General features: G+C 39.8%; 1 protein-coding gene across 8 annotated transcripts in view; it reads right to left on the reverse strand.

Moving 5' to 3' along the window:
• fat3a (FAT atypical cadherin 3a) overlaps nucleotides 1-26,946 on the reverse strand; it is a 215,463-nt gene that overhangs the window by 119,676 nt on the left and 68,841 nt on the right. For all 8 annotated transcript variants that reach the window (XM_077565583.1, XM_077565588.1, XM_077565586.1 and 5 more), the window contains one exon: nucleotides 16,824-20,153. In XM_077565583.1, the coding sequence (XP_077421709.1) occupies nucleotides 16,824-20,136 (3,313 nt within the window). In that variant the 5' untranslated portion in view covers nucleotides 20,137-20,153. The remainder of the gene's footprint in view (nucleotides 1-16,823; nucleotides 20,154-26,946) is intronic.

The following is a 26,946-nucleotide window of genomic DNA, read 5'->3' on the forward strand; positions in this document are numbered from 1 at the left end:
AATAAAAATGGATATAAAAAATATAATTCAAAAAATAAATATAAATGGAATATATATATATATATATATATAGTTGTGTTTATTTGTATTTATTTTTTTGTATTTAATTTTTGAACGATATTTTTTAAATTCCATTTCATTTAAAAAATAATAATAATAATGCTGTGCTTTTTAAAAAAATGTATTTAAAAAAATGTAAATGAGCTGAACAGTTTAAAATTCAAACGACTGGAATCGGTCAAGAAATGTGGAAGTTAACCATAATCAACTAAAAGTATCTTACTGTCGCTTTAGAAACATGCACATTCACGCACACACATTGGACTTTAACATGTTGGAGACATCACGCACACACATTCAACTGAAATGTATGAGAAACGCTTACCTGGAACAAAAGCCTCTCACAACTTAACGGTTCAAGATGCAGATTCCAGAAAAAGCTCATTAGAACGGCAAGTGTTTGGGGAACGCGAGCATGTTCTATTTTTTTTAATCGGATGAAACATAACCAAATTAGAGCAGGTTGAAAACTTTTGATTTGTAAAAAATGAAGAGAAAAAGGCGGTGAAATTAACATGGAAAAGATAGGCGAGAAAGTCCAACTTCTTCTCGCTTAAAGTGGGGGAAAAAAAGGTACTAAATGACACCTTAGCCAAATAAAAGTGGGTTTGTCTGAAAGAAGATTCTTGTGACTACAAAATGTGTGAATTTTATGTCTCGTGAGCAAAGATTGTTGCCATGGTGACAAGTTGAAGTGAAACTTTTGGAAATAGATTTTTGTCTCTCGTCACTCTGTTGCTAATTGCTCCACTCAAGCAGACGCAATGCACATCAATGTTAAAAGGCAATTTTTCTCCCTTTCGCTCACTCTCTTTGAACCCGCACAGGGGGGAGAGCTTTCATTCCTTAAATTTTTTTTGACACTGAGCTAAAAATAGGCGGCGGCCATCTTGGCCAATTGATTAGGTATGCCCAGGATTCTCGCCACACGGCTCACCCAGGGCGGCGGCCATCTTGGCCAATTGATTAGGTACGCCTAGGACTCTCTCCCCCTCGCCCACCCGGGTTGGCGGCCATCTTGGCCATTTGACTACTACTAAAATTACTACAACTACAAGTACTACTAATACTACTACTATAAGTACAAGTACAAGTACTACTACTACTACAAGTACTTGCTACTACTAAAAGTCCTACTAATACCACTATTGCTAAAAGTACTACATGCGTCTTTCCACCTTGCAAGAGTCAGCAGTCCCATTCAAAATTTCCGCGGAAATTTTTCTAGTTACCAATGTTATTTTGCTCCCAAGCAGAGGAAATGTAGCCTCTGCAGTGTGTGTGTGTGTGTTTGTGTGATTGTTTCCTGGCAAAGATAAAAGATAGGATATTACTTATTGGTTAAATTTATATTCAGGATTTGCTCTGCGTCCATAGGGACTATTCACATATTAGATGGGTGCATGGGATTTACAATGTGTGTAGTTTCCAGTCTTGCACCTTTAAAAAATAAAAAATAAAATAAGAATAATAAATGATCTTTTGCATTGAAGAGCAGAAAAAAAGGGGCATCGAGAATAGAATTGTGAGTGTGAATGAAACTCTACTTGGTTTGTCTTCAATCCGGCAAACAAATAAGTCTAGCTTAGTCTAGAATCGTGACACTTCACTTTCATGATAACAAAATTAACAGATTATTATGCTGCAATTATCTCTCACAAGTCTGTAATAGCAACGGGCAAAATGTTTATGTTGGTTTAATGAGTTACTTCAGTGCGCTTAATTTAGTTGCAAGTGCTCACTGGAAGGACATTAGACTGTGGGTGTAGCACAATTACTCCTCTTGCCACATTCTCCCACTGGCGCACACTCGAGACAGTGCTGCACTCATCCATGGTCAAGCATGTTTACGGATGTCAAAACATCCTCATGCAACTGCATTACTCCAACATTCCTAACTGCAGCATTTTTCAATTATCATTCTGGGCATTTTTCCCCATTTTACATTATTATTATTTTTTTCAATACATATTATAACAAACAAAAAAGGACTATGGGAAACTACAAGAGGAACTCACATGGTGTGCAACACAGTGGCATGTGGTAGCGTCATGAGCCTGTTTTGTGGACTCAGAGGTCTGTTTTAAAAGCTTTTAAACTTTATTGAATGCTTTGAATCTTTATTCATTCATATTATTCACTCTGATAATAAAGGATACCAGCAAATTGGAGCTTTTTGAGGGTGATTCTGCAGGGGGAATATTATACAGGCAGAGGAGATATATATATATGTGTGTATATATATATATATATATATATATGTGTGTGTATATATATATATATATATATATATATATATATATATATATATATATATGTGTGTGTATATATATATATATATATATATATATATATATATATATGTGTGTGTATATATATATATATATATATATATATATATATATATATATATGTGTGTGTGTATATATATATATATGTGTGTGTATATATATATATATATATGTGTGTGTATATATATATATATATATGTGTGTATATATATATATATATATATATATATATATATGTATATATATATATATACACACACAAAATCCTCATCATACGTTAGGTTAATGTAAGTGTAATAACTCTACCATTGTGTGGAAAGAAAGGGAAAAAAAGAATACGTTAATTGAAAATATGAAAAATAAGATGTATAAAAACTAGAAACAAGATAGACTATGATAAAAAAAGAAATATAAGCAATAGTAAAAATCAATTTTCTCATAAACTGACAACTGGTTATTGTTGACTGATAATAATCAAGAATCTCTTGGGGTGAAAGCTAAATAAACTGTTGTTTACTTCCAATAATGTGTTGACAAAACCAGTTGTCATTCGTAAATTGATGTGGTGATGTATGGAGCTGCTGAGTATAACCAATAAAGTAACTTGGAATCTAACTTGTTTACTTTCATTTACTTTTTCAAGGTAACTGCAATCAATGTCTAACTGTATGGTCGCATAAGGTCAAAACAGTTATTTTTTTTAAATTGTAGTTGACTTATTGTGTGTTGACTAAAAGTCATCAAGCAGCACCATTGCATTGGCTGCTGCCAAGCGCCTATTACCTCATAAGGAGATGCAAATTACTCCTCATCCCTGTGTGACAGTATTACTGTATGGATTATATCAGCTAAAGCTCTCTACATAGTTGTAAAATTGTCGTTGATCAATATTCCACAGCACTAGACACTTTAAAGCAGTGGTCCCCAACCACCGGGCCGCGGACCTGTACCGGGCCGTGGACACCTTTGGACCGGGCCGCGTCGGGCCGCACAGTTGAAAGAATAAAAAAAAATTACTGTACTTCCGGTTAAATTGATTAGCCGAGGCTTAAAAATATTTTATTTTGAAAAGTGACCAGATTCTCTCTGTTTACGACGGACTCTTGACACAAGTCAAGATGCTAATTATCTCAGTCGCGTTTTGTTACCCTTGTTATGGTAGTGGACTTGCGTTTGTTGTCGTAGCCTTTTATTAATCAGCCGACGAACAGCCAAGCACCCACTGGGTTGCCGGTCCGCCAAAGTTGTGGACATATATGAACCGGTTCGTGGTGAAAAAAAGGTTGGGGTCCACTGCTTTAAAGTGCTCAAGAACTTTCTGTACGATTGTACATTCAAAGTTGTATCACAAGTACTATGCTGGTCACTTTAAAAGGTGCGATGATTATCTGCAAAACTGCCATTGTATTGTAATTACTAAACTACTGGTCACTTTATCTTTGCTTGATTACTTTATGCATCTTTTGCACAGCTGTCCTTGGTTGGTACTACATCACAAACGGTACCCTTACATTATGTAAATTCTCTCTATAGTGATACTTAATATGACGTCTTTGTTATAGTTTCTTGTTACTGCAATACTAGTATAGATCATACTACAAGAGACAAATTCCTTGAGTATTTTTACATACTGTACTTGACCAGTAAAGATAATTCTGATTCTGTTCGCTTGTCAATTAACTCAGCCCATAACACAACAGAAGGTAACAAGTGCGGTCCTTTTTTCGGGTGACATGTAAACAAATAGTACACAAACCACACAATTTTTTTTCTATCTATCTATCTATCTATCTATCTATCTATCTATCTATCTATCTATCTATCTATCTATCTATCTATCTATCTATCTATCTATCTATCTAGCTAGCTATCTAGCTATCTAGCTATTTATCTAGCTAGCTAGCTATCAATCAGACCAGCTATCTAGCTAGCTAGTTATCTATCTATCTATCTATAGAAACTAAATAGACAGATATATAGAAGAAAAACATCCCGCATCTGGTCAATATTGTGGTTGTGGACAAGCATGAGTGCAATACTGCACAGACTACTGCTCAGACCAGTAGTGTTAACACCCAGTGGTGTAACACCATGCTGAGAGCCCCCGGTTTGCCCCCCCTCAATTTTTCCTCCATCCACCGCCCCAGCAACACACGAGTGCTCCTGCGCACAAACACGCAAGAACGCACACACACGCGCGCGCACACAGCCATTGGAGAGAAGTGTGACTTGTCACCAAGGACTTTTTGTGACATCTATATTGAACATTAAAAATACCACAAACATCTTCCAATACATTATATTCTATTTTACAACTTTTAAATACGTTTGAACATGTGCAAACGGCTCACTATGGCACCAAAAAAACAATAAAGTAATTTGCTATAGATTTGAATCCCACTAATTTAAATTCATAACAAAAATAATTTGTAGCTATACTCACTCATTAGAAGCTCATTTACAACGCTCCTATAAGTCCAAAGTAACATTTGTCAGAAAAACACCTGTTTCCTTGTTTATTATATCTGGAGAATGATCCAGAGCGCCTGAGCCAAATGCGATATTAGCTTTTTGCATTTGGCTTCAAATTCTTCCCCTGAGGCTGAGTAGGCAGCGGGGACACGTGGAAGCTGTCTTTTGACCGCCGGGAGAAGCGAGACGCGGCTGGAGGGTCGCTTCTGCGATGGAGCAAGCTGCCGGCAAGCTACAGTTCGACTCCGGTGAGAGGGGGACACTAGATTTTGCTAATGGCCTGGACTCAAACCACATCTATCACATCTCTTCCAATAGCTTAAACGTCATGTTTTTTTTGTCTTTTCTTTTTTGCGCGACACTTTTTTTTTTAGTTTGCAAAGCATGACGGCGACGATAGCACGCACACTAGCTACCACTTTTATTTTCAACTTGCATCACATCAAGACTTATCGTGACTGACATAAGTCAAGTGATTAAATGATCATTTCCGACATCGCATTTACAAAAAAAAATTTTATTTCCCTATTTTTGTTCTCTTTCTTTCTTTCTTTTTTTCTCACTTCTGTCATGGACCCCTGCACTGTCTCTGGGCACCGGTGCGACGCACCGACTGCACCGGCGATATGTACGCCACTGCTCAGACTTGCCAAGGGCGTTACTGTCAGACCATAATACTGCCAAGATTGGCTCATTTCGGGAGGACCCTTGGGGATACCAAGAAATAACACTTTCCCTTGATTTTCTAGGCTCCGTCCCACATGATAAGAATCAATACTGGCTGACATGTTTTTTTAAATACATATTGCAAAGATCTAAATCCAGTCAATGAGGCACATTGATTGCTATGATAAATTGAGGTGCCTTCAGATACAAGTTTAATTTGTTTCCGGACCGTGTTTGTAACTCAATACATTTGCATCTCAAATAATCTGTACAAAAACACAACAGTAGCATGACAGATATGAGCTGTTTATACAGTATATACAGTACGTAGCTTGTGTGCAAGCACGTGTGTGTCCCCGTTTCCATATTCCTCTGCGCTTCACATTCAACACTCGTTACAAAGCTGGTTTTGTTGGGAGACAAAGATGCAGCCTTCCCTCCCGGTTCGAAATTAATTACAGTAGAAAAAGAGGCCATGAATTCTGTTCGTCACCACCCACGCTTTTCTATCATTCTGTCACCTAAAACAGGAGAGGTGACACTGTGATTAAGAGTCTTGATGTCAAGAGCTTTCTACTGAACACAGTGGGCGTAAGAAAGACATGCAAAGGTTAGGCTTTGATGGAAATGTTTCTGCATTTGTTTAGTCCTTTACACACATACGATATTAAGCAGGGAAAAAATGGTATTAAGCTATGGAGGAGCTGATGATGATGAGTTCTTAATCTGTAAGATGTGGAGGACCAGCAGCTCTACTATGAGTCCCTTCTTGATGACCGAGCTTCTCACCCTAAAAAAGAGCCCAGACACCATGCGGAGTAAACTCGTTTTCGCCGCTTACATCCAGAATCTTGTTAGTTTTGGTCATGACACACAGATCATGATCATAGTTGAGAGTAGGAGCATAGCTTGATTGACGTGAACAAGATCCCAAGATACTTGAACTCATCCACTTGGGACAGCATCTCATCCCCGACCCATAGAGGGCACTCCAGCCTTTTCCAACCGAGCACCATGGTCTCAGATTTGGATATTCTTAACAGTTTCACACTTGCCTGTGAACTGCTCCAGTGAGAGATGGAGATCGTAGCTAATCTGCAAAAAGATGAGATGCAATACCGAGGCCATCAAACCAGACACCCTCAACTCCTCGGCTCTGCCTAGGAAAAGGGTAGCCTTGGCGGGGTCCAACTCTCACTGGTAACAAATCAGACTTAGGCTACTTCAGACTGCAGCTAGTTCAATTCATATTTTTTTCACACGTATCTGATTTTTTTCATGCAGTGTGAACAGTACAATTCTGTTTTATTCACACCCAACCTGGGCCTCTTTCGTATGTGGCTATAAATCGGATATGTATGCGATGCGGCTGCACTGTGAACGCTCATCCGCACGCATCCGATCTATACGTCATCAAAAGCCTGATATGCGCGATGTCCGTGAATATACAAAGCTGTTTTGAGTAACAATAGTGGGGTTTCCATCCACCCATTTTTTTAATTAAAATTTTCAAGGAACGCTTCAAATTCGAAAAAGGGCCCAAAATTAACCAAAAAGTTTTTACGCTTGGGGGTAGCTTTTGTAGCGTATCGAAAAAGAGAAATGCAAATTTGGGCTATGGAAAGGTTTTGCGAATAAACACTGACAAGACCGGATACACGTCATGTTTTGACCGGATATCACGTCACACGTTTTGATCGGATATTACATCACACAAACGTTTGTAGTCACAAAGCAATGGCGGACGATACAGTAAGGTATGTTTGGGGGGACAACAGAAACAGAAATTGTTTTAGAATTACTTAAAGAAGCAAATATTAATGCAATTTTAGATGGAAAACAGCAAAGAAACACTACGGTTTATCAAGAATTACAAAAGCAAACTCATATGACGTCATCATCATCATCATAAATTACTGGTGGATCACATCTCTATGGTGTATACCGCCACCTAGAGCGGAGTCCCCTCTCAATATTCGCAAAAGAAGAACAGATGGAAATGGGTGTAAGTCGCATGTCCGTTTTGCGCATTTTCAAAAAATGTGCTTAAACAAGTGTTAAATTTTTATTTGTCTTTAATTTAATCACACTTGAAACATTATGCATAAAGCTGACATTTGCGGTGATATTAGAAATTCAGCCCCATCACGCATGGCAATGACAACGAGGAGGTTGTGGTGTGTCCCCTCATTTCCCCAAAATATTTCTACCTCTTCCAACCTCGCCATGGGGTATATGCCACGGAGGAGGCGGGACACATCGACTTTGTTTCTGCTTCCGGTTTGCGACGTGTGGGCCGCGTCCCAGTAATTAAGCTTCCGCCTTTATGCCCCTCGGTAGCGCGTTCCTGTCGACGTGTGCGAGTGTTAGTGTGTCTGCATCAGTTGTCCAAAGCATTTCAGAGATGGGTGGAAGCGCATGGTTGGGGGACGCAGGGGTGGAGGTGCGAGTTTTGCAACGCGGCCAGCAGTGGCCGGAAACAGCGCTGATGTGTGAAACCCGGAAGTCCGTGGCATCTACCCCATTCTGGCGATATGAGATTATTATTTTTTTTAAATGAGACTGACGGATTTCTGTTGCCGTTTGTAAACACCGCATTCAAAACTGACACTCAAGGAAGCCGAAGACAGCAGCCAACCAAGAACGAGCGTGAAAACAGTCCACCAACCAAGAGCGCGGGCGCTCGCACAGCATTTTACATCATGTATGCAGACAAGACATAGGAATCGAACAACAAGTCCTCCAAACAATAACGACCATATTGGTCGTTTTACCATGCACCAAAATACGACCAAGTGTCACGTATTGTAGTATAGCAACCTCTATTGGCCAAGTTAAATAGCACAAAAATACAAAACTGAGACTCAAACCCGTCTGGTCGGGAGACTAACGTCTAACTTACTGAGCTAACAGTCCAGTAATGATCTTAATGTTCATTTTTAGTGTTGACATCACCATCCGTCACTGAATGGTTGGGGTTAGGATGAGGCTTTCAGCGAGGTTGTACAGCACACGTTACGTCTTTACATGAAACACTCATGGTTGAGATTAGGAAAAAGCACAGTGAGGTTGTAGACCGTTCGAATACATGTAGTCAACACTAAAAAAATAACTGGACAAATACCTCAGTCAGATAAACACTCGTCTTCCAACCAGATGGACCGAGTTTGAGTCTCACTTTTGTATCCTTGCGCTATTTAACTTGGCCGATAGAGATCGCTAAACTAAAACACGTAACACTTGGTCGTAATTTTCAAAACAACCTATGTGGTCGTATTTATTGGTGGGACTGTCTCGAATCAAACTCTTAACTCGTAGCAAAATGAGACCACAAGTCCACAAATCAGTAGTGTGCGCTGGCACAGCTAAATTTGCATATGGCACTGATAAAAGTCGCTTGCCTCTAGCGGCTTGGCTAGAGGTAAAACGTTGCTAGTCAGGACAATATTTACTTCCGTGAACTCGCATGAGAGTCACATCACGGGCGCGTTGCATTCACATAGAAGTCTCATTTGTTTTTGAAATGTGAACGAGCACATAAAAAGATCGCATTTAACAAAAAATCCGAATTGGGCATCACGCCTTGCAGTGTGAACGTAGACTTAGTGCCAGCAATGCGGATCAAAATCTGACACTGGTCGTACATAGACCAAACAGCCCATATAAGGGGGCCCAGTACTCCATACTCCCGTAGCACCTCCCACAGAAAACCTAAAACTTTTCTGGCACACCTCATACATGGTGGTTCACTTGAATTTGACAGATTTGTGAAACACTGTACACACTTTCAAAAAATAACCTAAACTCAGTAGGGCAAAGTAGGGTGGGTGTGTAAGGGGTGCTATAATTCTTGCTTCTTATGCAGTATTTTAGAAGGAAAAAATGTGATTGACATTGAGAACTGGTTTATGTTGTGAAAAAAAATGAATGTCTCTTTTAAGCCACTTATAAAAGCCTAACTACACATCTACCCACAACAAACCGTTTTCCCCTTTTCAGCATTGAATCACTTCCACCTCATTTTCAATTGTGTGAACATCACACAAGATACCTACTCATCATAATTGAACATGCAGAAGGAAAACTTAATGCTAATACAATACGGAACCCGTGAAGTTGCAATTTTGCTGATTTTTTCCCCCTTTTGTTCGTCCTTTGTTTTTTGTGGAAACCGTGCATTGAATGTTTATCAGCATTTTTTGAAGTCCTTATTTAGTTTGCAAAAAATAAAAATGAAAGAAAAGACTTTATTTTAATTTGAGGGTAATTAATCGAGGTGCCCCCAATGTAGTCAGGGGCCACCGGCGACTAGAATTAGATTCATGGTTTATCATTTTCAACGTTAATTCAAAATGTGTCTACTGCAAAAAAGAGAAGGAGAATATTAAATCAATAATTATTTTAGAATTCCTCTGTGGATAATTTACAGTGATTGTAATTACAGCATTGCTGTCAGAAACTGTAAAATAAATAAAAAAGTTAAGTGTTTCCCATGAAAAAAAAGTGCATTTAATTGTCATCTAGTAAGGATTGAAACTGACTACTATTCACTGACTCACCTGACTACTCAAAATGATTCCACAACTTCTCTTCTTTTTATGTTTTCTTTGCATATATTGAAAAAAAATGCTGCTCATTTAATTTAACAGGTGTCGTCCATAAAGGTCCATGCGTACACATACAATCACTTGTGGATATTGTTTTTGTATCGCCTACACTAAATATAAAAATGTAAGCATGGAAATAGTAGTGGGAGAGTACTGTGAAAATGTCTTAGGTTATCATTCCTTCTATTGTTTTAGCATTGCTGCAATGAACTTAAAACTGTCACAAAGAGTGCAGACTTCCACCACGGACGAATTACTAATAAATGTAAAAACAATTTATAGCCTCGCATTTGAATTTGTTTGTCCATGTTACTCAGCAGGCTACTCCCCGGTTAATGGAAGATGGGGAACAGATGGTAGGTGCCAATATGATTCTGTGGGGTGGACAGCTCCAAAGCTATGATACAGTAATTGCTTGTTCCTTCACACAGCACTCCTCTACAAAGTTATGTGTATTCATTTGTGCACAACTGCTATGTCCAATTAGTTCATGTTTTACGAGTCATATTGACAGCTGTGAAAAAAGCTAGTGGTGGCCTAAGAGTTGCATAGTGTTGAGTTCACTCGTTAATTTTCTGTCACTGGTCCTGGGTGCGCTTTCCTGACATAGATTAAGGCAGCCTGGGATCAGTTCCCAATCAGTGACGGTGTGAATGTTAACAATTGTCTGTTTTATATATGACGTGATTTTCTGGTGACCAGTCCAAGGTATAGTCTGCCTTTGGCCAGAAGTCAGCTTGGATAGACTCCAGCTCCCCGTGACCTTAAATATGATAAGCACAATTGTAAATGGATGGATGGTTTATTTAGGGTCATGGGTGAGTTGAAGACGATCCATTTGACTTGAGGAAAAATGTTGGGTACACCTTTTATAGGATCAATATTGAGACACAGGGTTTTATTTCTACTATGACTGAGGTGGATTTGAGGTGGACTGACATCCCCTCATCACGCTATGAGTAAGTGAAACATCGAACTGATTGGCTGGTCATTGATATGTAAATTAGTCAGGTTTAATAATACTCCTTATACCCAATATCAGTATAATTTGATGAGTATTATGGATGGTGGTGCAATTTATTATCATGCATTTGCATAACTAAACAACACATTTGATTAGTAATTTTAGTTGAGAATGTAAAAATAACAAAAAACTAAAATGTATCTAGAGATGGCTCGATACCACTTTTTCATATCCAATACCAATACTGCAGCCTGAAGGATCGGCCGATACCACTTTGTCTCTTCAGAGAAAAGTTGCTGTTTGTTCGGAACTAATGGCGGCACCAGGAAAAAACAAAACCAAAACACATAAATGTAAGTATGTTAATATTTTTTGAATATCATAGTAATGATAGTGGTTTTCTCGAATCTTCTATACTTTGGCAGAAATTGGCACAATTGCGTGTCGCTATTGTCGCGTCAATTGCGTCATAACCAGCACGCAGCTGTGACGGCTCGAGGTGACGACTAAAGGAATATAAGAGTTTGTGTGCGTGGGGGTGAAATACAGGATGTGTGTGATTAAAGGAATATAAGAGTTTGTGTGCGTGGGGGTGAAATACAGGATGTGTGTGATGGACGTGGGCGTGTTAGGAATGGAATGTTGCCAACAAAGGATGCTAATTGCAGGGGGAGATGCAGAACCGTGATAAGATCAAAGTATGTTGTAAACCACATTTGTTTGACATCGGGGCGGAAAAGTACAAAACAGGAGAAGCCACCCAGTGACGCTGCGGATGAAGATCAGCCAATGAAAAGCAAGCTAAAGTTAAACTGCAGAAAACACATAGCCAATAGAATAATGCCAGGATGCCTTTGTTTCTGTGTCATTTAAATATTGTGTAGTATAACTATTCACTGGGGCAACTCGGATGAGACTATGTTGGCTGCTTGAGACAGAGACGTACAGAAATGTATTGATAGGGACCCGGGACCCCAGCTGTTATGTATTAGATTTGAGTGTTAGGAATAAATCCACTCGTGTGTGAAAATGCCGGCTTCCTGATACCTTTCTATTGCAGAACGAGCATGCTATTGTTGGATGGGTGATAGTTTGGTAAGGTCACAAATTGGAGTCAGATTATTAACTTAAATTTATATTAATATAGCAATAAATTCCAACACGACGTAGCGGATTGGATAGCGATAATATTCCCAATTCAAAATATATGATATAGATTGGGCTCATGGATTGCATTGGACTGGTTCTAAGATAAACGGTCCAATACCAATCTGGTCATTTTGGCCTCGATCGGACTCAATATCGATACAGTGAATCGGATTAGATCATTCATACGTATGTATAACTGGAAGATATTTAGACACCCCTACAATTTATGGTTTTAGATAAAATACCAACCGTGAATTTCAATCGAGCAAACAGCAGTAAAGACACAAACTACCTCTTTAGTCTTCCTTTTGAACTCGAACACATTTTCTGTTGACCCACATTAACTCATTCACTCTGAGCCATTTTTACTGAAGCACCCACCTTCGCTCCTGGCTGTTTTACTGGATTTTGACTGATTTTGCAAGGGCCACAGAATATTGTGTTCCAATGCTATATATATATAATGCTATATAAACATGGACCAAAAGAAAGAAAGAAAGATTAGAGTATCTTCTTTCATCAGGAAAAAATGTATATTTCTATCTGTTTCCGTTTTGCAGCAATTGGAATATAGCTGAGTTTCATCATTAACAAATCTGTTTAAAACAGTGGGGTTAGGGTTTTTGTAACATGGCCCTGGTTGATCTTTTATACCCTGCTGCCACCTGCTGGCCATTTTAGTAATAACTACCATTTCCTCAACCGTTCTCTGCAGTTGAGAGGCTGCATCGAAGCCTTCTGTATGCTCTAGAGGCTGCATCGAAGCCTTCTGTATGCTCTAGCATTAAAAAAGACAACGTATAATACGTCTCTGCGGCCATGGTAATATTTAAAATAGAACGTATTCATACGTTTTGGGACGCAAATGAGTTAATAAACTCAGGATGTTGGACAATTATATAAGGAAACCAAGTCTTATTTCAGAAAGGGATATTTTGGCCAAACCTCAACACTCTTCATTTTTAATTTTAGAACTTTGGATTGTGGAGGTTTAAAGGTTCCATCCATCCATCCATCCATTTTCTTGACCGCTTTTCCTCACAAGGGTCACGGGGGGTGCTGGAGCCTATCCCAGCTGGCTTCGGGCAGTAGGCGGGGTACACCCTGAACTGGTTGCCAGCCAATCGCAGGGCACACAGAGACAAACAACCATACTCACAAGCACACCTATGGACAATTTGGAGTGTTCAATTAACCTGCCATGCATGTCTTTGGAATGTGGGAGGAAACCGGAGTACCCGGTGAAAACCCACGCAAGCACGGGGAGAACATGCAAACTCCACCCAGGAAGGCCGAAGCCTGGACTCGATCTCATGTCCTCTGCACTGGGAGGCGGACGTGCTAACCAGTCAGCCACCGTGCTGCCCGGTTTAAAGGTTACATTAAAAATAAATTAAGCAGAAAGTCTATCAGAATGACTATCCAAGTGCAAATCAAAGTTCACCTTAACCCTATCCCAAACTCCCGTAAGGCCCATTTATGCATATCTCTGTGATGTAACTGTTCAACACAAAATGTACATTCATGAACAAGTGGATGTTTGATCCCCGATTGACAATAAAAAGTGTATCAATGACAGTGCCTAACGTTTTTTTCACATTGATGTCAAATATGTTTTATCCAAACATAGAATACACCACGTTACTAGTTAATAATTTCATTTATTTTACAGAGTTTGCTGAATTAGATGTGCTGATGTGAGTGCTTGTGTGTGTGTGCAGACCAGGATATTTTTTGTTTTAAGTTATAATTGCATTTATAGGATTTCTCAGCAGCTTGGAGCTGATTTATGAGGCCTGCCACAGCTCGGTTAACAAGGGCAATAAATCCTAAAATTCACTGTGCTGTGTTCATCACCTAGGGACAAGCACACCAAGTTAAATACTGTGTCTTGGTATGTCGCAAACGATTGTGTTAGAGTACAAGTGTGTTCAACAATACAGGTGTGCACTCCAATGGAGGAATGTAAGGCTATTATTTTTAATTGAATTTTGTCACAATTGTTCCTCTCATGATGTTTATACAGAGGATAAGCTCTTTGTAAAAAGCATAGCCTACTCGAGCGAAAAACTGGTGCATCTTGATTTTTGTGCTGGTGCTTGGTGGTCTAAACTTTCCACCTGCTGGAATCACGTCTAAATATCGGCGCATATAGTCTAAGGCAATTCAGGTTGTTCAAGGCACAGGCAGACAGAATCTGCTTGTGTGGTTGACGTCATCCTATTTCCGGCATTAAACCCTTTGAATCTCTTAAGGATGTGTGTGGTTGAGGACCCAGTTCCAGGAAAACAAGGTAGAAGTACCTTTGTTTTTTTATGTTGTTTTTTATGCTAGAGCTTACAGAAGGCTTTGATACAGGTGCTGACCAGATGAGGTTGCTAAAAGAAATGGTAGTTATTACAAAAACGGCCAGCAGTGGCAACAGAGTATAAAAGATCAGCCAGGGCTATGTGGCAACAAGCTCTTTTTGACAGTGTTTTCAACAGGTTTGTAAATAATGATTAAACTTAGCTATATTTTAATGCTAATTGCGTCACAAACATACATATTTACTTTTATTTTTACAAATGTACTTTTTTCCTGATGAAAGATAAAAATATGTGGTTGTACAACTTATTTTTAAGGAATACAGTGAAGTGCAAATAATTCAATTCAATACAATAGTGTTTCAAGTTACTTAGTAATACCTACCATGTTAAGAGTTCTTCAAACTGTTTAGTGTGTGATGTTTAAGTTTATCTTGTTTTGAAATCCATGCTTTTAATTTGGAAGGCTACTGTGTATTTCCTGTTTCACGTTCTCCGTTCGTCATTCATCTCATAGCAGTGCAGTAGTCAATGACGATACACTATATAATGTACAAAGATCTGTCTGCGCTTCAGAGCTAATTAACCAATTAAGGCTTAAAGCGTCTGCCAAAGCATGCTTCTAAAACCTATGGGTGACCTTTGAGTTACCCCCGAAAACCTGTTTTCCAGGATTTCAACAATATTGTCAATGCCTACTAAATAACTGATATCTCAGCTCCTGAAGCAGATAGGAACATAATTCCAAAAACATTTCTCGAATAAAATTCCAGGGCATGGTACGAGGCCCGCGTCATCCTCTTGTGTATATTCTGATGCATTTCATCGGCTACGAGACCAAGAATTGGTCAAAACAAACTCAATGACATATCCGCTCTCGAGGCTTTAAGGGGAGAAGCACGCTGGAGCGCTCCCGGCCTTAATGGGTTAAATTGTTGAGTACAACTGAAGACTTATGTGCTCTCTTACTGGAACCCCCTGTGGCGGTCAATAAATGCAAAATAACCATTTCAGCCTTTAGTTCCTGACCGAAAAACGGCTACTAGAGGGCCGATACCAGTATCGATATCTGTCGCGAGTACCGATACAGTGAAATGTGTCTTGGTATCGACCCGATACCGAAACCCCATCCCTAGTTTTCATGGTCTCATTCAGGTGTCCCATCCTACGATCCACAGCACCCTCACTATGTTCCTCACATTAAAATGGGCTATGCTGGATCGCAAAACATGAAAGCAAAACAAAATTGACCCAGCGTTATGAACAGAGGATCAAAAGGCAATGAGTATCAGAAATGTGTTATGCTTTGACTTCTGCTATGGTTCCGGACCAGGGTTATGATGCACGGAGCTTGGAGCGACCGTCACTAATGATCAAGATCCCCGTGCAGCAAACAACGAAAAGGCCAGACAGTGAGAATTCAGCAGCCTGAAGCAGAGACCAAGAGACTGGCAGAATAACTTGTGGCGTGGCGCAGCAACATGCAGCTATGTACTACAATGAGAAGTGCACAAACCTCCAAGAACCTTTAAACAAGGAAGAATCGACTTCTCTGTAAACCTCCTCAGGTCTTAAGTCGTTAAAGTGCTTGAATATTGGACATTTCGCCCACTAACTTTCTTGGTGTGCATGGTCTTTACAACCCGCCATAATTTCTTCCCACACAACCAACTGCACCTGTCGCAAAAATATGTCATCAAAGACCCTCCTATTGGTAGACACTAGAGGGGGGGCTAGAACAGAGAACAGGTAAGGACAGGTAGGTCACAAAACCCTGACGAAGCAGGAGGTTTGCTTGAGGTTCTTTATAAATGTACTTTATCTCGTCAGCTTCTCTTTCTACCATATCAATGACTGATCCTAAAAGGAATGAGAGGACCCACTTTGATTGGTGAATTAAAATTGGCTGTGTTCACGCCTACAACGACACAAAATACCCAATGCGCCAAGCTGAAAATACCAAAATTGGTCAAGGCCACCTCTGCACAGATTAAAACCATACCTTGTAGTAGATTTGCACAGGGCACGAAAATGGAGCTCTTAGTCATTATACTGCACCAAAATAGAAGAATGAATCAATGAAGTTGGGATTGAAAGTTTCACAAAAATATGCCATTCATCACTGAGGAATTCGAACTATCTCAACTTTATTTTAAATTGAAACATTTAAATAGCTTGACTACTTCAGCAAATGAGTTTTTCTTCTGTAAATTGATTTCCCATTCACAAATAAAATAAAAAAAACAAAAAACAAGACAATCCTATCAAAAGCATGGCTAAAATATATAATTTTCAAAAAAAAACCTACCTGTTTCTTCATCAATGGCAAATCGTCCAAGTCCACTCCCATCACGAATGGAATACTGGATTTCTCCATCCCTGCCATCATCCTCATCATTAGCGCTGATTTGCAGAAGGGTAGTTCCAATACGTGTGTTTTCTTTAATTAATCCTGACAAGGCAAACTGCGAAAAGTATGGCGCATAGAGGTTTTCATTAACATCCAGGACCTCTACCTCCACAAAGGTGACAGAGAGAAGAGATACTGGTTTTCCTTTGTCCTTGGCCCGAACAGTGAGGTTGTAAAATTGCTGGGTCTCATAGTCCAGCTCCTTGGTCAGACGAATAGCTCCACTTACTTTGTCTATCTCAAACCATCCATTGTAGTCATTGGCTAAAGAGTAGCGGACCTGGCCACCCAGACCCAGATCTAAGTCTTGGGTTTCTAACCAGGCCACAACTGTTCCAACCGGGAGATCCTCTAGAGCCCTGGCTTTGTATACGCTTGGGATAAAGAGTGGGGGACAATCATTCACATCTTCCAAAATGACTTTTAATGAGGTTACAGAAAACCTCTGTCTCCCTTTATCTGCCTTGTCTCGAGCCTCAATCTTCAAATGAAAAGAAGATCCAAACTCCCTGTCAAGTTGTCCAGCAACATATACTATGCCATTTGTGGAGTTGATACCAAATTGGGTGGTGCTGGTCAAAAAAGAGTATAAGACTTCTCCATTAAGTCCATGATCTTTGTCAGTGGCCTCCACTTGAATGACATCTGTCCCGATGGCTGTGTTTTCAGGTATGACAATTCTATAACCACCTTCTTGCAAGAACTGAGGTGCATTATCATTAGAATCCAGGATGTAGACAGTGAGCAAACGCCAAACGGCTTTCTGTGGCAGACCAAGGTCATAGATAGTTAAGTTGAGGAGATAACGATCTCTTTTTTCTCTGTCCATTGGAAGAAAGACACAAATAAGACCAGTTTCCATGTCAACCGTAAAACAGTTATCAGTATTCCCATCTGAAATAGAGTAAAGAAGTCGGCCATTGAAACCAGTGTCCCCATCATAGGCATTTATCTGGAACACACTGGAGCCCACCTTTAGATCTTCTACCACAGAAATATCAGCAGGAAAAGAGCTCTTAAACTGGGGTGTTTGCCGATTGACAGAAAAAAGGTCAATAAAACCTTCCTCTATTTTGGGCTTGTTGCTTGATTTAGACTTTTTTAGTAATTTTTCTGCTAATTTTTGAGCTACCCTTGTTTCTTTACAATTAAAACCTTTGGGTGGAGATTTCCCATTAACAAGTGAAATGTTAACAAACATGGGATCCGAATAGTTCTCACCATCTGTGGCAGTTATTTTGAGACTGAAGATACCATTCTTTGGGTTGGCTGTAGCCAAGGGCCGTCTCAGTGCAAGGACCCCTGAATCAGGGTTTAGGTCAAAGTACCCCCATTCATTCCCTGAAATTATTTTATATTTTACCAGATCCAACTCATCTATATCAATTGCTGACATTGTGGTAATTACTTCATCTATTGGGAAGTCTCTGGAGATCACCCCCTGACATGCTACTTTCTCAAACAAGGGCCGGTTATCATTGGTATTCTCCAGGTGAATTGTAACATTGACTTCACTCTCTCGCCGATAAGGTGAGCCCCAGTCAGACGCTCTGACGACAAACATAAAACTCTCGGGAGATGATTCAAAGTCCAACTCTTTCGTGGTGCAGATGACACCAGAAAACTGATTGATTTTGAATGGCAATGTCACAAGACTGGAGATACTATAAGTTATGTATCCATTTTCTCCTTTATCCACATCGACTGCAGAAACCGTTAATACAGTGCTCCCAATTGGTACACTCTCATTGACAAAAGCTTTGTAAAAGGACTGAGTAAATGTTGGTGTATTGTCATTGGCATCCTTGATAGAAATCTGCACTTTCACTTTGAGCTCACTATCAATTTCCATAATTTCCAGGTTAAACACATTCTGAGTCACCTGGGTGTTTAACCAACGCGTGGTGGAGATGACACCTGTTATGGTGTTTATTTGAAAAAACGAGGACTCTGCAGAGGGTGTCAAGATATATTCTGCATCATCTGGCTCTGGTTTTATTTTCACAGCCTGTACAATTGTACCTGGTGGTACTATTTCACTCAAATTAACATCATAAAACTCACGCTCAAACTTTATATCAACTCTCGGTTGTTTGTTAACTACAACATGAACGACTTTGACTGCAGAGAATTTTGGTGGGTTTCCTCGGTCTTTAGCTTGCAGTGTGAGGTTACAGCCATGTGGGTAAGCCTCCCAGTTAATTGCCTCAGAAGCCTTAATGGAAAACTCTCCTTCATTAGCTCTTTCTGTGTAAAACTGGTCAGAGAGGTCTCCGCCAACAATGACAAGAGAGTCTACATCACCATTTGAACCTTCATCTGGGTCTTCAACAGTGACTATAGCATATACTGAGTTTTTATCAAGCCAAGAGGGGTTGTGGGCGATCACATTTATGAGGGGTGCATGCTCATTTACGCGCTCGACATGGACATAGAGTTTGGCCGTGCTACTGACTCCATTATTTCCGTAAAGCTTCATGCCTCTGTCCACCGCTAGTATTTCTAAGTCATACCGGCTTTGTTCCTCAACATTGAGTTTTCCACTGAGGGACACAATACCACTAGTTGGGTGCACTGCAAAACACTCCCTTTTTTCTTTGAAAAAATAGTAAAACTCCCCATTGGAGCCAATGTCTGCATCGGTAGCTGTAACTTGTGCTATGCTAGTCCTGAGAGGAGTGCTTTCTGCAATGGTCACAGAGTAAGTGGTAGGGGAAAAAAGCGGTCGAAGATCATTCATATCCAAGACTTGGACGCTGACTTTAGCCCAGGTCTCCAGTAGCGCCTCTCCCTTAATTGAGGCTTTGACTGTCAAAACATAGTTGTCCTGAATTTCTCTGTTTAAGATGGCAGCATTGCCACCTTTAGTTCTTATCCGCAAGAAGCAGAAGTCGCCCAGCATATACTCCTCAGCCTTGAAAAAACCTTCATCATCTCCTGATGTGATTCTGTAGCGAATCTCCCAGGAGCGCTGTGCCAGGTGGATTCCCATTTTAATTTTACTGTTGGCATAGGTGCGAGCAGCTGAATTTTCATAGACTGTGGCATGGTACACAGGCTGAGTGAAACCAAAATGAGGTGTATTCTGAGGGGCCCCATGGGTGTTCTGGCCGCAGCAGGGTGGTGGTTTGAAGAAAAACAACAGCAGCAGCAAGATGAGGCCGAGCAGAGGGGCACGCATGCCTGCCCACTGGCCCATATTCACATCCATCCCATCATCACTCCATCCTGAAACAGAAAAATACAGATGAGCTGAGTGAGAGAAATTTACGGCAACAAAAGGAACCCCAATTTGACCTTTGAACTCTCGACTCTCATGGGCGACTAATTATCCAGTAGACCACAAGACTGATTGGATGTGTGGAGGGGGAGACATTTCTTGAGGAACCAAAATGAGGTCTGACATCATCCTTTTGCGGTTACAAAACAATGACCATCAATTGCAAGTTTCATAAAAACCAGAGGTGGTTTGAGAAGGAACAAAATAATTATATGGCTAGCAAGATAAGTGTAACATCACCAAAACAAACATGGAAGAAAATAACTGCCGTGGACTAAATGATGGGCTACATCATCATGACCCTATCATAATCATTTTCCTGAAATACGCAGAAACTGCAGACTCAAAACCATGTCCTAGCCTCAGAAGCAATGGGATATGGTTTTGAACCAGGAGTCAAGTTAATGTGTTCAGAGTACGTTCTCTTTTTAAAAGAAAAAAACTGTAACCACAAGTATGTGCAAAGCTAGTCTTTGGAAGACAAGCCTGATTCGGTAAATGTCATGTTGTGGTCAAAGGAGAGCCACACTGGTCTGCAACTCGATGATTTGGCACTTTCCACCACAAGGGATACTGATATGGGGTGGGACAAGAAAACATACTTACAATAACAAATTGCCAAGTTCAAATATAAAATTCACAGCCACATACATTGGACATATTGCTTTTACTAAAGCAACATCTTATTGTCTTGCACAAGAATCTTGACCTCTGAATGTTTGGTTTTGCCTGCCTGGCCAAAAACCACCTCTGTGGAAACAATGCAAACTGACTCTGAAGCCAATATCTAAATATAAGTCAAATCAGGAAAGTCAGCCTCGAATCCACACTAGTGAAATGAAGATGAAGAACCCTGCAATTTTCATCTGACCCTAAACTGTCATCAAAATATCAACTTCAGTCAGTGAAGGTTGAGTGGTTTGGGAAAGGGAAGAGAGGCGTTTTGAGCACTTTCCTGTGAGAAGTGTCTGAAAGCAATATATGTCACTTTTACTAGGTCAGTCCGTCTTTGCTCATAAAGAAATAGAGTGAAGCAGCCCTGTGATGCTTCAATCCATCACAAACAACAGACATATTAGCTGGTTTAGCTTGCTAATTGTGACAAAACCATAGCAGCAAGGTTGCGGTTGTGAAGGTAGACATGTTAATAGGCTAACTTGAAGAAGTGTCGGAAATACAACCGAAAATTATTTTTGCGGAAAGAATGCCACAAACATGTAATTGTGGGCAGAGGTGGCAAATCCAGGTCCAGAAAGTAAAAACCCTGGCACAGTTTGGCTTTAGCTCCAGGTAATAGCTAGCGAGCTCCATAACTAGCTCCCCGGGTGCTAGGAAGCTAGCTAGCTAACACAAGGGGGCAAAGCCAAACTGTGGCAGGGGCTTTTACTTTCTGGACCTAGATTTGCCACCTCTGATTGTGTGCGTGTGTGTGTGTCCTTTTCTAGAACACAGACTCAGGCAATTTGCTGCTATTACCTCAGGTTTTTAGTAGAATTGTGAGTCAGACTTTGGCAAAACATTTGGGCCTTTTCTCAGCAAGCAGATTGGTTGTCTGTTAACTTGACGGTTGCAAAATCCCCAGATACCATAGAACCTTGCCACATTATTTTTAAGATAGTGAAGCACCAATTGCGACTGCTGCTGCCTCAGCAGTTTGGGAATGAGATGTTAACATTGCTTCCATCGCAGCCTATGGCATCAGCATTATTCAACTGGATCACGGTGAAAAGGCAAAGTTTAAAAGAAACGAAGAAAAGGTAATAGATGAAGAAAGTAATACACATGCTGCACATCGGTGCTTTTTGCAAATACAGTATACTTCATAGATGGCCAACTTTAAGTCGGTTGCTTTGAGTTCACCTGTTAAAGAGTAGTCAAATCCATGTTTTCACACACCATCAAATGTTATCTCAGTAAGTGGGTGGACGCTCGATCTTATAAATTGGAAGGCTGTCAATTATTGTTTAAACAAGCAATTGAGAGAACAAGCATTTCCGGAAGTTGCTTATTACAAATTTCACATGTGGCCCATGCACTACCACTACTACTGTTTGTTTAAAGCGCATGAGTTTAGTCTGCTGTTTCTTTTTTTTTCTTTTCTTTTTTTTCCTGCTGTTTATTTTCAGTTGTTATGATACTATTCTGCCCCAGAGATAGCCATATTTTGAATCACAGTAAACACACACAGGCATGGTTTTTCCTCCGGTTTGACACCACACAAACACACTTGTGGCCATGGAGATTTATTCCAGTTCCCCACATACTATTTACATTGACTTTTACTCCATGAGGTTGCTTTAGGGAAGCATACAGTATTCTGATGGCTCGTACCACACATGCTGCCCTGTTCTACACTTAAAATATTTCTGTTGAGATCTGTAACCACATTGCTCATAAAGATCTTTAACGGTAAAGGCTGAACATAGTGTGTCTTACCTGGCAGAAAAAGTTATTTGATTAATGTGGCCTTGATTTTCCGTTTGTTTACTATATATTATTAGACAGAATAGCCTTTTTGTTAAAGGGACATTCAGTGATCCCTAGCGACATCTAGTGGTCAAAGAATAACATTAGAAGCACGCACACTACGGTGACTCAGAGACCACATTTCACAAGCCTACCACCAATTCTTATTTTGCGTTTGCAAACGAGCATCTCGGCGAGCGATGATGACTTGGCAGTCATTGTGAAGCCCGGTGAGCGACACAGAAAGACCGAACGAGCCGTAATTAGCCGGAGCAGCTAACAAGAGCGGCTAGTGGGAGTTAGTCAGCGAGCGATGATGACTTGGCAGTCGTTGTGAAGCCCGGTGAGCGACACAGAAAGACCGAACGAGCCGGAATTAGCCGGAGTGGCTAATAAGAGCGGCTAGCAAAGAAAAAAGTGACAAGCGACAGGCCCGAATCACAGGAGTTAGTGACGACCACCTGCAGCCCTCAGCTGTGGAAGGTAAGCTGCGGTCGACCTACTGAGTCCGACACTCGATGCAATACCACCCAGGCTAACTACATTTGTGAAATTGTTCTTTGGGCATCCTGAACAGGAAGATGGCGGTGAAACATGGCAGCTCTAGTACACTCTAAAAACAGTTGGGTCAAAAGTAACCCAATTATGGATCAAAATGGACCGATTCACTTTATGGGTCAATTTGACCCAACTTTCTGGGTTGTTTTATACAAAATTACCCAATTTTTTAAACCAAGTAAAGAATCTGACCAATATTTATGAGTTGTTTTACGCCGAAAGACCCATTTCTTAACTCAAAGTTGGGTCAAATCGACCCAAGTAGAGGATCGGTCCATTGTTGACCCATGGTTGGGTTATTTTTGACCCAACTGTTTTTAGAGTGTAAGGTGAGACAACAGCAATGTAATATAATTAGTGATTACTAGACCTACGATTATATCATAAACCAAAAAATATGTTTATGCGATGCAAACATATTTTTTGCATAGCCTACTATTGACATAAACATTCATTTTTTAAAATGAATGAATTATTAGTTCACCTTTTGATGGCGCTAGGATCACTGAATATCCCTTTAACAGTACAAGCCTGAAGATTGATTGTAACTAAACTTAACTAGACAATTTTATGAGTAACAAAATAAAGTTTTAGTCTGGCTAGCTCTTATGTTGCTCATAATGGTCTTTTATATCAGCAAAATAGTATGATAATTACATCCAGCTTCCTCACTAGGGTAGTGGTTGTGCTGGAGCCTATTTCTGCTGAGAGTTAGGTACACTCTGGACTGGTTGCCAGCCAATCAGACAAACATTCACACTCATTTACCATTTAGACACTAGACATTAGTCTTCAATTATTTTAACATTGTTTTGAAATGAGAGAGGAAACCGTAGAAAACTCAATTAAGCACATGGAGAACATGCAAAAACTCAGCACTGACACATATTGAAGATACTTTTACATTAGTAGTTATTAATTCAATCAGCCATTCTTTGAACTGTTTAACCTCACAAGGGGGGCTAGTGTTGTATATGACTTTGGATGCAGCACCTCGTGATTCACTGATGTGTGACATGTTCACTGCATGCTGAGCCAAGATATCCTAAAGGCCCTTGAATGCTCTGAACCAATGGCAGGGCAGCTTTTTCACGTTGGAAAAAAACCCAAATAGGTACTGGTATGGCCGATACTGAAAACTGGGTATCGGAATTGGAATTCGGGGCCCAAAAAACGGTATTGGAACAACACTAGTTACGGCCTGGGTTATCAATTCGTATTTTTTATTACATTTTGCTAATAATGTTGAATTTAATATAACGTGTACAGTATTGAAGTTATGTTAGAGTCAACACATGTATGATAGATTCAGCTCTTAAGTTCATAATTGGCAGTTGTTTCTATACACGGAAACCCCACTAGCCAAAGACCACCACATTCTTTGTGCGCACACATGCACGTCAAACACACACACACCACATGGACGGCGACAGAAAAACATCCTCTTCACTAAGAAGCCCCACTTACTGTTAGTCCTAAACACCCTCTCATTAGCTTTTCATCACAGACTAATTTGTTTTGAATTGTGTGTGGAAACCAGACGCCTCCACACCCTGGACGAGTTACTGTCACTTCTGGTGGCTCAGACCTCTTGCTCACATGAGAAGGGCTTCTATGTTTTTTTTTGTTTTTTTTTGTGTATCGATGTTTACCAGTTGGCGGACTGACTAAGAGTGTGAAAAGCCTCGTACGGAAGCAGGCGGGAAAAGTTGTTTTTTTGTCATACCTTTACCACAGTTACTTGATTGTACAAAATCAAATCAGTAATCATTTTGGCTGCTACCGCTCACACGTTCACACCTTCACCTAATCTCTTACTTTGTTTGCAGAATGCAGGTGAGTGAAAATTTGGTGACATCTTTCTCATTCGTCCTAAGGCCAACCAGCTGGATATTAGTCGGGTTTCCATCCATGCATTTTTATTAGAATTTTCAAGAAATGCGAAAATAAAACTGAACGGAAATGCTAGAAATTTCGATAAAGGGCCCAAAATTAGCAAAAAAGTTTTTACGCTTGGAGGCGGTGGATTTTGAAGCGAATTTGGGCTATGGAAACAGGTTTTGTGAATAACCGCTGACAAGACCGGATACACGTCACACGTTTTGATGGATATTACGTCACATGGACATTTGTAGTCACAAAGCAATGTCGGACCATAAAGTAAAGTATGTTTGGGGGGACGACAAAACAGAAATCTTTGTAGAATTAATTAAAGAAGCGAACATTAATGCTATTTTAGATGGAAAACAGCAAAGAAGCGCTACGGTTTATCAAGAATTACAAAAGCAAACTAATACGACGTCATCACACGGCACAGTCGCTTCCTGGTCATCTTTTTCTTCTTTTAAATTACTGGTGGATCCCATCTCTATGGTGTATACCGCAAGTCCCCTCTCAATATTCACAAAAGAAGAACAAATGGAATCTTGCAATTCTTTTGCTTTGCTTTCATAGAGCAGCAATCATTCTGAGTCACTAACCAGAATGCACTGTGTGCAAACAAAAGGGCAGCATACATGCATACATACAAGTTTCTACAAAATATATAAAGCTGGAAATTCTTTTCCAAAAATGTATCTTATAGTTATGTTAGTAACATCCAAATAAATCAGTAGAACAAACGTCACTACAGTCGCGGTTCTCTTTAGCTGTACACTGTGCTTATTGTATTTTTATTTAACTAATTTTTACTAATTCAATCCCAGCCATTTTTACTGAAGCAACCCCCTTCGCTCCCGGCTTTTTTACTGGATTTTGCCAGATTTTGCAAGGCCCACAGAAAATTCTGTTCTATTGCTAGAAAACCATGGAACGTACAAAAAGAAAGAGTTGAGTCTCGTCTTTCATCAGTCAAAAAAAAAGAAAATTTGTATCTGTTTCTGTTTTGCAACAATTAACATTGGAATATAGCTAAGTTTTATAATTATTCACAAACCTGTTGAAAACACTGGCAAAAAGGGCTTGTTGCAACACGGCCCTGGGTAATCTCTTATACTCTGCTGCCACCTGCTGGCCGTTTTTGTAATAACAACCATTACTTTATGCGACCTCTTCATTTCAGAAGCTGTATCAAAGTCAAAGTATGATCATAAAAAAAAAAAAATAATAATAATAATAATTAAAAAAAAATGTATAAATACGTTTTTTGGGAGTGAAGGACAAATAATAATAAAAAACGTATTTATACGTTTTGGGGTTTGAATTTGTTTTATTAAAACTATATGATTTAAATAAAAGAAATAAACAAAACAATTAATTTAAATATTTCTCAGAAAAAGTGTTTGTACTACTACAAACCAGTGGGGGGTTTGGCATGCATACTTGTGAATGATTAGAATACTTCCACCTCTGCCTCAATTGGAACACTGTATCTACTTTCCGTACCTACTGTATGGATGGATGAATGGACAGATGGATGGACGGATAAATGTCATCCATCTGCTCTGTCTAAAGTCACAATGTTTAGATTTTATGCATCGTTGCAATGAGATTCAGGCAACACCATCATCCCAACGCCACAAAAAAAAGAAAATATGCTTCATAAATATTATAATTGATCAGTAAGGCATCTATCTCACTGCCAAATTTTTCTTTGCAGAATAAAAAACTGGCTTGTTTTGTGCTCCTGCTGTGTTAATCAAAGCCCAATCTATATGGAAAGAGTGCAAGAAAGCAGATTGGTGGATGGAATAAAGAGCATTAAAGCTACAGGAGAAA

This window comes from Vanacampus margaritifer, chromosome 5 (genome assembly GCF_051991255.1).
Source record: "Vanacampus margaritifer isolate UIUO_Vmar chromosome 5, RoL_Vmar_1.0, whole genome shotgun sequence".
Taxonomy (NCBI): domain Eukaryota; kingdom Metazoa; phylum Chordata; class Actinopteri; order Syngnathiformes; family Syngnathidae; genus Vanacampus; species Vanacampus margaritifer.